Genomic DNA, 13,439 nt, shown 5'->3' with positions numbered 1-13,439 from the left:
CCTCATTTGTATGCAGATCTATCTCATGCATATTCATATTCATATTCTGAAGACCTGACCCATTTGCAATTTCCAGATGGATCCATGTCACCCAGGCTTAGCCGGTCCTGGATTTGCCTTCTTTGCATGCATGAAGTTGTAGTTTCAGTTTTCTAAAGGAAAAGCAGGTTCGCACCTCCTTACTGCTTGCCACAAGAGAAAACCAGGACTGTGTTCTGGAGCTGTTTGGCAACTCTGTACCAGAGGGGCTACAATGCACTGGATCTGTGCAGCGTACATTAAAATGTAGAAGAGGTTTGAGACTAAAAGCTAATAAAAACTCTCTCCTCTTTTTTTTTTTTTTTATCTTTATGCCTCACAGAGGGAATTCCCCAAATTTTTCACATTCCGTGCCAGGAATAAGGTAAGATGAAAGCCTCAGGATAGCTGGGGCAGGCTGTGTGTGTTGGGGGTGGGGAGGGGTCATTTTGAATGCACATAATCAATGGAGCCTCCTCACAGATCCAAAACTTCTCCCCTCCCCCTTTTCCAGTTTGAGGAGGACCGGATTTACCGGCACCTGGAGCCAGCGCTGGCGTTCCAACTGGAGCTGAACCGCATGCGGAACTTCGACCTCACGGCCATCCCTTGTGCTAATCACAAGATGCACCTGTACCTGGGGGCCGCCAAGGTGGAGGTGGGCACCGAGGTGACCGATTATAGGTTCTTCGTGCGTGCCATCATAAGGCACTCGGATTTGGTCACAAAGGTAAGTGATGGTGCTCGGTGTGCTCTTTATATAGAAATTCCTGTATTGGTGCTCTTGGAAGAGGGAATCCCAAATCATGGGCTCTTGTGATTGGGTGACTCTCCTCAGAACTGCAGCACTGGTGGTGTCTCTGCTTTCTAAACTAGGTTCTTTAGATATAGATTTGCTGCTTTTGTCCAGTTTCACCTTTTATTAAATATGAATCCCCATAAGAACATGCCATACTGGGTCAAGCCCAGCATCCTGTTTCCAACAGTGGCCAATACAGGCCACAAGAACCTGGCAAGTTCCAAAAACTAAGTCTATCCCATGTTACTGATGCTAGTAATAGCAGTGGCTATTTTCTAAGTCAACTTAATAGCAGGTAATGGACTTCTCCTCCAAGAACTTATCCAATCCTTTTTTAAACCCAGCTACACTAACTGCATTAACCACATCCCCTGGCAACAAATTCCAGAGTTTAATTGTGCATTGAGTGAACAAGAACTTTCTCTGATTAGTTTTAAATGTGCCACGTGCTAACTTCATGGAGTGCCCCCTAGTCCTTCTAGTATCTGAAAGATTAAATAACCGAATCACATTAACCTGTTCTATTTATTTTATTTATTTATTTATTAGCTTTTATATACCAACATTCGTGGGTACATCATGCTGGTTTACAATATAACTGAAGGAGGAAAATACAAAAAACGAGGGTGGGGGAGGGGTGCAGCTAGGAAGAGAGAAGGGGCGAGAGAAGAGATTTTAAACACCACTATCATATCCCCCCTCAGCCGTCTCTTCTCCAAGCTGAACAGCCCTAACCTCTTCAGCCTTTCCTCATAGGGGAACTGTTCCATTCCCTTTATCATTTCCCTGTATCTTCTCCATCACAACTATATCTTTTTTGAGATGCAGCGACCAGAATTATACACAGTATTCAAGGTGCGGTCTCATCATGGAGCGATACAGAGGCATTATGACATTTTACGTTCTATTAACCATTCCCTTCCTAATAATTCCCAACATTCTATTTGCTTTTTGACTGCTGCAGCACACTGAACCGACGAATTTAATGTGTTATCCACTATTACGCCTAGATCTCTTTCTTGGGTGGTAGCTCCTAATATGGAACCTAACATTGTGTAACTATAGCAAGGGTTATTTTTCCCTATATGCATCACCTTGCACTTATCCACATTAAATTTCATCTGCCATTTGGATGCCCAATTTTCCAGTCTCACAAGGTCTTCCTGCAATTTATCTCTGATCTTCTGATTTAACTATTCTGAATAATTTTGTATCATCTGCATGTTTTGTACCTCCCTGCTTTCCTCACCCCAAGAGCTTTTAAATGTGGACTCCCGTGCTCTCTGTTTTTTTAGCTGGAGAGGGATCAGGACAAAGCCTGGTACTGTAGCGCTAGTTCTGCAGAAAGCCCTTGACTGATTTTCAGAAGAAGGCCTGTGGTTTTTGATTTGCAGAAATGTGTTGGGCCTGAGCTGAGCTTAGCTCCTGCCAGTGCAGGACATCGCGGGTAATGCTGTCTGGCACTAGTATCATCTGTTCAGAAGGGGGTCACTGTGCATGTATAGCAGTGCTCGCCAGTGTTCACCAAGAATCTTGCCTTCGAGGGGCTTCACAGAGCCTCTTTTTGAAGAAAGGAAAGCAGATGGAGACAGAGAAAGTTTTACTGGCACTGCTTCTTAACCACAATTGCTACTTGCAGTTCCTCAGTATTAATCTATACCCAAACAAATCACAACAAATTTCAAAAACGTCCAAACTTTCCAAAACCTACAAAATATGAAAAATATTCGCTGCTATAAAAACAGAATGAGCGGGCGACTCTCCCCCTCAATAGAATGGGCAGGTTCTGGACTGATCTTTGGTACTATAGGAATGAAAATTAGCAGGTAAGATTTTCTTTCCCTGTATGTACCCAGATCAGTCCAGACTCCTGGGATGTACCAAAGCTCCCTACTCAGGGTGGGAGCTGGATAGTCCCGCTCGCAGAACATTTTCACCAAAAGATGGGGAACTCATACCTCCCACTCATACCTCCCAAACGTATGTAGCGACTTCCAAGTCACCGCTCTGCAAATCTCCTATGGAGAAACAAGCTGAGCCTCCACCCATGAGGCCACCTGAGAATGGATAGAATGAGCACGCAACCCCTCCGGAACCGAACGACAATAAATAATGTAAGTGGAACCAATAGCGTCCTTAAGCCAACAAGCAATAGTAGCCTTAGAAGCCTGAAAGCCCTTCTTTGGACCGCTCCACAGAACAAAAAAGTGATCTGACCTCCTGAAGTCATTCATTACTTTGCGATACCTCAACAAAGCACTTCTTACATCTAACAATTTCAGCTCTGACGTGTCCACTGAGGGAAAGGCTGGGAGCTCCTCTATCTGATTCACGTGAAATGCCAAAACCACTTTTGGCAAAAAATAAGGTACTGTCCCGAATGAGACCCCCAAATTCGAAATCTGAAGGAATGGGTCCCAACATGACAGTGCCTGCAACTCAGAAATCCTCCTAGCCGAACATATGGCCACCAGCATCTCTCTCTGGAGTGGTTCAAAAGGAACCTCACATAACCCCCTGAGGATGAGATTAAGATTCCAGGATGGAGAAACCCGTTGAAGTGGAGGACACAAATTCGTTGTCCCCCTAAGGAACCAGATAACGTCTGGATGTGCAGAAATAAGGGATCCATCTATCTTGCCATGAAGACAACCTAGAGCTGCCACTTGAACTTTAAGTGAGCCGAGAGACAAGCCTTTGGTGAAACCTTCTTGCAGGAAGGACAAAATGTCAGAGATTGACGACCTGAGAGGGCGAACACCTTTAGTGGAGCACCAGGACTCAAAAACCTTCCATACCCGTACATAGGAAATATTAGTAGACTTTCTCCTGGTTTGCAATAACATAGTAATAATCGCCTCTGGATAGCCCCTACATCTCAAACGCCGTCTCTCAAAAGCCATGCCACTAGACAAAAGAGAGCAGCCTGGTCAGAAAATATGGGTCCCTGATGCAGAAGACTCCCCAGATGACCAAAGCAAATTAGTCTGTCCACAGCCAAGTTGACCAGATCTACAAACCACGGACACCATGGCCATTCCGGTGCCACCAAGACCACTTCTCCCTGATGCTTTTCTATGCAACGCAACATTTTGCCCACGAGCAGCCAGGGAGGAAAGACATAAAGAGAACCCCCCCCCCCCCCCCCCCCCCCGTGGCCAAGGCAGTACCAGAGCATCGACCCCCTCACCTCTGACTGAAAAATCGAAAGGCCTTGGCATTCAGACAAGTTGCCATTAAGTCCAGATTAGGGGAGCCCCACCGCTCGTGAATGAGCTGCATCGTGGACTCCAACAATTCCCACTTGCCCAGATTTAACACCATCCGACTCAAGTAATCTGCTTGAACGTTTTTGATCTTGGCTATATGCTGCTCTGCCCAAAGAATTAACTCTTGTGCCTCCCAGGCTACTGCTTGACTCTTGGTTCTGCCCTGACGATTGATATAAGCCACCATCGTCGCATTGTCCAAGAGAACCCTCACTGACCGACCTCTCACTAATGGTAGAAATTCCTGCAAGGCTAAGCGGACCACTCTGGTCTCTAGCCAGTTGATAGACCACGTAGACTCTTTCATGGACCAGCTACCCTGAGCTGACACACCTCTCCCCAACCAGAGAGATTGGCATCAGTAGTGACGACCACCCAATCTGGAACTTTGAGGTCCACACCCCGGACGAGATTGGAAGTTAGAAGCCACCAGGAAAGGTTCTCCCATGCGACGCCCTCGAGTGGTAACGGAAGCTGAAACTCCAGGTTCCACTGAGCCAAAAGCGCTCTCTGCAACAGTCTCATGTAAGCAAAAGCCCATGGCACTAATTCCAGTGACGAGGCCATAGAGCCCAGAACTTGCAAATAATCCCATACTTTGGGCACATTTAACTGCAACAACTGCCGAATCTGCCCCTGCAGCTTCAAAATGCGCTCCTCTGAGAGATACACCTTGCCGGCTAGTGTCGAACCGAGCCCCCAGATACTCCAGGGACTGTGTCAGTAACAGGCGATTCTTCACTACATTCACTACATTCACTACCCAACCTAATGACTGGAGCACATCGAGAACCCTTTGAACTGACTGGTGACAAAGAATCTCCAACTTTGCCCTGATAAGCCAGTTGCCCAGATATGGATGCACCAAAATCCCTTCCTTCCAGAGCACCGCTGCCACCACCACCATCACCTTGGTGAAGGTGCGTGGCACCATGGCCTGAAACTGAAAATGTTGCTCCAGAATCATGAATTGTAGGAAACGCTAAGAGGCTTGATGAATGGGGATGTGCAGATAGGCCTCTGTTAGATCCAGAGACGCCAGAAACTCTCCTTTTGTGAACCGCCGCAATCACTGACCTTAGGGTTTTCATCCTGAAACGCGGAGCCTTAAGTGCTGCATTTACTTTAAGAACATAAGAAATTGCCATGCTGGGTCAGACCAAGGGTCCATCAAGCCCAGCAACCTGTTACCAACAGAGGCCAAACCAGGCCACAAGAACCTGGCAATTACCCAAACACTAAGAAAATCCCATGCTACTGATGCAATTAATAGCAGTGGCTATTCCCTAAGTAAACTTGATTAATAGCCGTTAATGGACTTCTCCTCTAAGAACTTATCCAAACCTTTTTTAAATCCAGCTACACTAACTGCACTAACCACATCCTTTGGCAACAAATTCCAGAGCTTTATTGAGCGTTGAGTGAAAAAGAATTTTCTCCGATTGGTCTTAAATGTGCTACTTGCTAACTTCATGGAATGCCCCCTAGTCCTTCTATTATTCGAAAGTGTAAATAACCAATTCACATTTACTATAAATAACCGATTCACATCTACTTTCTTCAAATCTAAAATCAGGTGGAAAGTCCCCTCTTTCTTTGGAACCACAAAGTAAATGGAATATCTTCCCCTGCAAAGCTCTTTGTTGGGAACCGGAATCACCGCCCCAGGCGACACAGACAACTGCTACTTGTTTGTCCAAGGAGTCGCACAGGGAAATTAGAAACAAATCACAGATGGGACGAGCAAATTCTAAATTGTAACTGTCCTTTACCACATTGAGAACCCACTGGTCCTGAGTAATACTGGTCCACTCCTCGTAAAACCTCGTCAGGCGATCTCCTATAATAGGAACGACGGAGTGGACCAGCAATGCCTCATTGCGAGGACTTAACACTGGAAGCACTCCCTCTGGTGGTGCCTTGGAATGGCCTTTGAGCACCCCGAAAGGATTGACCCCTGGACTGCCCCTGAAAAGAAAACTCTCTTTGGGGCCCAGACACAGGTCTTGACGGCCGAGATCTCCTATCTAGCCAAAAACGGGAACACACCTGAAAAAACCTCATGCCTTAGATTTATCCTCCAGCAACCTGAGGACTTTATTATCCCCAAGAGACTGCATCAACTGCTCGAGATCTTCCCCAAATAAGATTCGACCCTTGAAAGGCAGTGAACCTAACTGTGCCTTGGAGGAGACGTCCACTTCCCAGTTTCGCAGCCAGAGCAGCCTTCTGGTGGAAACCGCAGACGCCATAATGCGAGATGAGGTACGGACCAAATCATAGAGCATCCGCATCATAAGCCACTGCTGCCTCAATTCTCTCAGCCCTGTCTGCCTCCTCACCAGAGGTCAGCAGGTACTCTTGCAACTGCTGCACCCAACGGAGACAAGCTCATTGCATAAAACTAGTACAAATAGCCGCGTGCAACCCCAGGGCCGAGACCTCAAAAATCCTTTTAAGGTGCACGTCTAACTTACGATCCTGTACATCCTTCAATGCCACAGACACTACCACCGGGATGGTCGTCCTCTTTGTAACCACCAAAACCGCAGCATTGACCTTAGGGAGAACTAAAAGCTCCAATGCCTGTTCTAGCAACACATAGTCTTGCAATGGCCCTTCTCACCTTTAACCCTGGAATTGGGAGCTCCCCATTCCACTTCCACGAACTTCTGCACTGCATCCCATCTAGGACCGGATCCATCCCATCCAAGTCAGAGTCCTCCTGTGGGATCTTAACCCCAAGAACCCAAAATGCCAGATGTAGCAAGGCGTCAAGCTCTTCCTTTCTAAAAGGCGTACCACTTTCGGGTCATCCGCTTCGGGGACCGGGACTACCAGATCATCCCCTTGACCCACACCTCCAGCTACCGGAACTACCGGATCCAGTAGAATTTTCCTGGTTCTGAGCCTCCTCTGCCCCCATGGGATCCTCAACAGTCTCATCCTCCCCCCCGGGCCAGAACCCGAGGGGGGACCCAATAACTTCTGCACCAGAACGACCTGTTTGGGTCAATCGTACGCCCCTCCATAGGCTGGGCCGGGAGGAACCGCGAATCCCTGGCTGCACAAGCTGTCTGCTGCTTGGTCAGGTAAGCCTTATGCAGCAGCAGCACAAAGTCTGCAGAAAAAGGCCTAACAGCTCCAGTCCCCGCAGGGAAAGAACCAGAAACCAGCAGCATGGGGCTCACTTCCTCTCAAAGTCCTCTTGATTGCGGCCGGAAGCAGAATGGGCTGGAGACAAACATGGAAGAGTATCCCCCTACCCCCCCCGGCAGCGCAGGAACGGCTGAATGAAATCCAAGATGGCTGCCGTTCCCGCACTGATCGGGAAAGAATCAGCACCCCGGCCAGCACCCTGGAGGGACGGTGGAATGGCAACGGAGGATCCCCGACATTGCTTCGCAGCTGGCGGACGATCAAACGAGCCCTCCACTCATTCTGAACACCCGGTGCAAAGACCGAACCTACTAAGCCGCGACTGCTTGGAGCCGCACGCGCAGCATGCAGCGCCACGGCCCATCAGAAAGCGGAGAGAAACTGCCCAAGCGACCAGCGTTACAAACGCAAAGCAAAAAGAAAACAAACCTACTTCAGCCGCTCAATACTGAGGAGGAAGATCCCACATAGCAGAACTGTGAAACTGCCTTCAGTTCCTTTTCTTTTTTTTTAACTTTACTGAAAATTCACTAACTGAGACACAAAGCCTACAAAGAAGAATAGGCTGCCTGAGACCAAAAGCCTACCTGGAGCCTGCTGCCGCCTAAGCGGCCTCGTGAAGGGGAGGGACCTGGACCACCAGATTTACACCCCACAGGCTGAGCACCCACAAGGTTCACCAACCCCTGGCTCGCCCGCCTCAACTAGATAGGGAAGAGTCCACTAGGATTCAAAAATCCCATGAGGAAGGCTCAAAAAGAAAAAAAAAAGTCTCAGTTGCAGAACTGCAGGTTTGCACCCATCTACCATCTGCTGGAGACAGAGAAATACTGAGGACTTGCAGGTGGCACATGTGGTTAAGTAACAGTGTCAGTAAACTTTCTCTGCCTCCATCTGCTGGAAGGGAGGCACAACCCAGGCGTCTGGACTGATCTGGGTACGTACAGGGAACAGAAATATTTTCAAACAAAACACACAAGGCGATGTCCAAACATCAAAGAGCAAAATAGCAGAAAAGGACCACATGGTTCACCCAGTTTGTGCTGTCACTCTATCTGTGGTGACCTCACGCCCTCTTAAATGCATGCACCTGCACTGTCCCCGTGCAATAAAATCTGATGAAACCTTAAGACTGTGTGTCCGTGAGGCGTGCCTTCTGGCTGTATCCTCGCTTTACCTGTATATGCTGCTCAGATGGATGTAAAGTTAGTAATGGGGTCCTTGGGCATCTCCTGCAGGAAGCCTCCTTCGAGTATTTGCAGAATGAGGGTGAGCGCCTTCTTCTGGAAGCTATGGATGAGCTGGAGGTGGCCTTCAGCAACACCAATGTCCGCACCGACTGCAACCACATCTTCTTGAACTTTGTGCCGACCGTCATCATGGATCCGTCCAAGGTACGTCCTCCAGGCCTCTGTGGAATGGGGGAGGGGGAGGGGGTCATGCAGACCAGCAGGGAACGGGCTTAATGCAAATCCCCGGATTCTTTCCGAATCCGATCTGTGGGGGAGGAATGACTGTGCGGCATCGATCCGGTCACACGTTTTGCTTTTAGAAGACAATTAGTAGCCTCCCTGCAGTGTTTCCCTGAGAAAATCACAGGGTGACCAGCGCTGCGTGGATTCTTTACCCCACGTGCTTTGCAGGTGCGCTGTGTGCGCGGGGTAAAGAACGTGTGCAGATGTTTCAAAATGAAATCCCACCCCTTGTTTTCTTTCAGAGGCCTGCCCTAACCCAGACCCTCAGCGCTGCTCCATTTTTCCACAGGGTTGTGTGTGTGGGGGTGGGGGGGGGGGGGAGAGAGAGGAGGGAGCTGGTTCACCTCCGGAGAGTCCCTTTTGTAGATCACCCCTTCCAGATGCTATTCAATTTGACTTCCGTGAATGGATCTGCACTTCTAATTCCTGTAAGAAAAAATAATGCTGCAGGAGCAAAATCTGAACTGGCTCAGCCTGACCTTGACGACCTGAGGCCCCCCTGGTTGCTTCACTGCCCAGAGTCTGCCAGGACACAGCGTAACGTGTGTTTGAGGGGGGTGCCTGACTCTCTGTGCATCGCATCCCCAGATTGAGGAGTCCGTTCGCAGCATGGTCATGCGTTACGGGAGCCGACTCTGGAAGCTCCGCGTTCTGCAAGCAGAACTGAAGATAAACATCCGCTTGACGCCGACAGGCAAACAGATTCCCATCCGTCTTTTCCTGACCAATGAGTCGGGCTACTACCTGGACATCAGCCTGTACAAGGAGGTGACGGACTCCAGAACGAGGCAGGTATGAGTGCGGATGTGTCTTGAACGTGCTCCTTGGTCTGCGTTGGCATATTCCCCCTCCCCCCCCCCCTTTTTTTTTTTTTTTTTTAAATCTCTCTTATGTTTCTGAAATCTGCTTCTAGGAAGAGATTACAGGAAGAGTTCTTACCTCTAAATGGCTTAATACGATCTGGCTTCCATACATTGTAATGTTAGACCCAAAATTGAAGGGGCGTGGGCACTGTCTTCCTCTCAGAAAAAGCTGAAGGTAGATCGGGTGTGGGTAAACTTAGACTAACTTTGACTCTTGATGCCCCAGCTAGGTGTCCTAGCATTGCTAGGTAAAGCACCATATGGAGAGAGCATAGATAAGAGGCGTTACCTCCTGACAGGTGGTAGCACTACCGAGCTTCTCCTACTGCGGAACAGCACACCTTGACTAGGACCTGAAGGGCTCATCTCTCTCTGGGGCAGCGTCTGTCCTCGCTGCCCGTTCGTTGCAGTGGTGTGCTTTGCCTGGTTTGCATTCGTAGTGCTGCCTCCTCCTGGGTGTATGTTCCTGCTCTGGAGATGCTGGCTCCATATTTCCTTACGCACGGCCTCTGAATGTGCAAGCGGAAGATGTCGATCTCTGACGGTCAAGGATAATGTTTGACTTGGTCCTGCTGGTTTCCTAAGGTGACTTTTCGTTTCCAGCAAAATGGTCAGACTCCAGTGTTGCCCCATGAGATAAAAGAAGCCCTAAAGCTTTTAAAGAAAAAAAAGGGTTATTTAATTTTCCCTGTCTCTGATGGTGTTTGGGGTATTCTTAAATACACATTTTGCCTGTCAAAACGTTTTGTGAGTTTGGTTGTTTTAATTAACTCGTGTGGAAGCTGCGAGCTGGGTTTGTGGTGAGGGCATGCTCTTCTCCATATAATATACATGCATTCATCACCTTTTATTTTAGCTTTTTCTTACTTATGACTTGGTTGTCCTGGCCTCCCCATTAGCCCAGTCACATCCCATTCAGGATTCTGAAACTGGCTTTATCGATTTGCTTTTTATTCTGCCTTTCAGTTACTGCAGGCATTTACCTGTCCCCAGAAGGCTCACAAGCTAAGGGGGTCATTTACTAAAGCTGGGATATTTTATCACGGGAGGGGACAAATACCACATCGGGGGCATTCCCGGGGTATTTTTCCCCTCCCACAAATAATATCACAGAGGCTCTCTGTGATATTTTTTCTCGCAGAGTTATTCCATGGGAAAAAAAATATTGCACAGAAACGGGGAAAAACATGCAATGGCGCATTCCCCCCCCCCCCCCCCACCCTCAATGTTGAAAAAATCACCCATCTCCACTGCCTCCAGAGGCAGCACAAAAGTAAAAATAAATGGCTCCCTTTTCAGCAAAAAGTCATCTCTCCCCCCCCCTCCCCCCGATCCAAACTAAATTCTAGCCGGATAAGAAGAGGGCATTCTGGGGAGGAGCAGAGTTAAGCACATAAGTTAACCAGCTAACTCATGCGGCTAACTCTGGTCAGGCCATAGGACTGTCCTAAAGGCCGCCGGGTATATTCAGAGGCGTGACCGCACCGCTGAATATACCCTGCTAGTGAGCCAGTTACTTACAACCGCCACACTGAATAAATCGATGCCCCCACTCTGCAGAGAAGCTCCTCAGGAGGTGAGGTTGTCTCTGTCTACTGCTTTTGGGAGCCTGCAGTTTGCCCTCACCTGTGGCTGTCTCCGTTCTCTCTCTCTCAGATTATGTTCCAGGCGTATGGGGACAAGCAGGGGCCTCTGCACGGAATGCTGATCAACACCCCGTACGTCACCAAGGACCTGCTGCAGTCCAAGCGCTTCCAGGCACAGTCCCTCGGCACCACCTACGTGTACGACATCCCGGAGATGTTCAGACAGGTAAAGGCCCCTGTTTGGGGGCAGTCGGGCATGAGATTACCATTGCCAGCTGTGGAGTCGGGGGCGGGGAGAGATGCAGCAGGTGACCCCCCCCTCCGCTCCTCCTCAGACCAGAAGGGGCAAAAGGGACTTGCATGCGAGATGAGTTTTCACGTGATGGGTCACGGGGGCAACATGCAAATCTCTCCAGCTGGAATGCTGAGCGCTGCCCGGCTGGTGAGGATGGCAGCCATTCATCTGCTTTTGTGACGGTGGAAAACCTTTGGCAAGGGTTAGAGACAGGGCGGGGGCAGTGCAGTATCTACGTCAGAAGCTCTGTGAAGGGAAAAGGAGGATATAATGCAGATATTCAAATAATGCACAGGAAACCTTTCTTCGGTGGAAAGGTAATTATAGAATACAGAATCGTGATCCGACGCCGAAAGGGAGTGAACGCGAGAATAACATTAGTAGGCTCCTTTTTCATGGAGAGGGTGGTGGATGCGTGGAGCTTAGACTGGGAGAGCTGATTAAATGTGTAAGGACCCTTCGGTTTTGCCCACTTTGATTTTTACTTTCAGTTTTGTCGGGCCGTCTCTCCCCTTCTCTCTCATATCGCGGGGGGGATTTTCGCCGTGTTTTTAGATCTCAGGGGGGCTGCAGTTTGAATTTTTTTGTAAATTATATTTCTTGCTGGCTCCTCCGATGCCGCGGTCGACCGCGTGTTGCACGTGCGGCTCGGCCCGCCCGCAGCTCTCACATGAAGGCTTGTGCTCTGAATGTTTACCGGGGGGAGAGGGATCCTCCGGTGCAGAAAAGGCAAAAAAGTGCTGAAAAACAGGTCACCGCGAGTCCCCTCGATGGCAGAGGGGCTGCTCACCTGCACAAGATTTGTTTCAATTAAGCGCAGGAACAGAGGCCATTTTACAGTCGTTCCGCTCTGCTACTCAGGCAACCATGGGGAAAGGGTTTTTTTCTCCTCAGCTTTCTCCTCAGCAGCGGCTCCCTGACGACAGGGAATCATTGCAGCCTGCTTCTCCTGTCCTGGGGGTCAGTCCTGAGGGGACTTCTGATACCTCCTCTGAGTCCTCTTTCATTATGTTTTTACATAAGGCTTTTAAAGCCAGGAAAGCAAGGAAGCTGCATGAAGGAGGGAAGAGTGACTCTCTAGGGACTAAGTCCCGGGCTTCCAAGCACGCAAGATCTCATAAGGGTGCGGGGCCTGTCAAACCTAAACGTCCCCTCCGCATTAGGGGTCCGCAGGGGGGTACTGATTCTTCTGGGCTGGACTCAGATTCCGGAGATCCGGATTCCCAACCCCAGATCCTGCATGGAGCGGATGAGCCGGATCCGGACCCGCAACAGGTGGAGAGAGGCTCTCAGGCTGCGGAGGGTGATGACCCTAAGGTCGCATGCCTTTTTCGTAAGGATGAATTGACACCACTTATTCCAGCTATCCTTACTGAGCTGGGTATCGACAGCCCTCCTGAGGAATCCAAACTCGGTAAGATGGATCCTGTGTTGTTGGGCCTGAGAGGTCCTGCTACAGCTTTTCCTTTCCATTTCTTGGCTACAGATTTGTTGTTCCGGGAATGGGATACCCCAGATCTTGGATTGAAAGTCAGTAAGGCCATGGATAAGCTGTATCCTCTGCTAGAGGAGGCATTGGAGATGCTGTAAGTCCCTAAGGTAGACGCGGCAGTGTCCGCTGTTACCGAAAAAAAACACGATTCCCGTCACAGGAGCGACTGCGCTCAAGGACCTACAGGACAGAAAGTTGGAGGTACAGCTCAAAAGGAGTTTTGAGGTCTCTACCATGGGAGTTCGGGCAGCTATATGCAGTAACTTTGCTATGAGAACAGGGCTTCGCTGGGTACAGCAATTACAAGCCAATGCGGGCTTTTCGGATGAGGAAGCTGCCCAGGCGAATCGTTTGGAATCTTCAGTGGCGTACTGCGCTGATGCCTTCCACAACCTCTTGCGGACATCAGCCAGGTCCATGGTATCGGCAGTCTCTGCTCGGAGGCTCTTGTGGTTAAGAAATTGGTCGGTGGACGTGTCGTCC

At 49.2% G+C, this 13,439-nt stretch overlaps 1 protein-coding gene across 4 annotated transcripts in view; it reads left to right on the top strand.

Moving 5' to 3' along the window:
• Positions 1 to 13,439, top strand: part of ACACA (acetyl-CoA carboxylase alpha) — a 210,694-nt gene that overhangs the window by 101,573 nt on the left and 95,682 nt on the right. For all 4 annotated transcript variants that reach the window (XM_029611735.1, XM_029611732.1, XM_029611734.1 and 1 more), the window contains 5 exons: positions 362 to 403; positions 533 to 748; positions 8,484 to 8,639; positions 9,309 to 9,512; positions 11,240 to 11,395. In XM_029611735.1, the coding sequence (XP_029467595.1) occupies positions 362 to 403; positions 533 to 748; positions 8,484 to 8,639; positions 9,309 to 9,512; positions 11,240 to 11,395 (774 nt within the window). The remainder of the gene's footprint in view (positions 1 to 361; positions 404 to 532; positions 749 to 8,483; positions 8,640 to 9,308; positions 9,513 to 11,239; positions 11,396 to 13,439) is intronic.

The sequence above is a fragment of the Rhinatrema bivittatum genome, chromosome 8 (assembly GCF_901001135.1).
Source record: "Rhinatrema bivittatum chromosome 8, aRhiBiv1.1, whole genome shotgun sequence".
Classification (NCBI taxonomy): Eukaryota; Metazoa; Chordata; class Amphibia; order Gymnophiona; family Rhinatrematidae; genus Rhinatrema; species Rhinatrema bivittatum.
The sequence above is the reverse complement of the archived record's forward strand: the minus strand, read 5'-3'. Positions and strand labels throughout refer to the sequence as shown.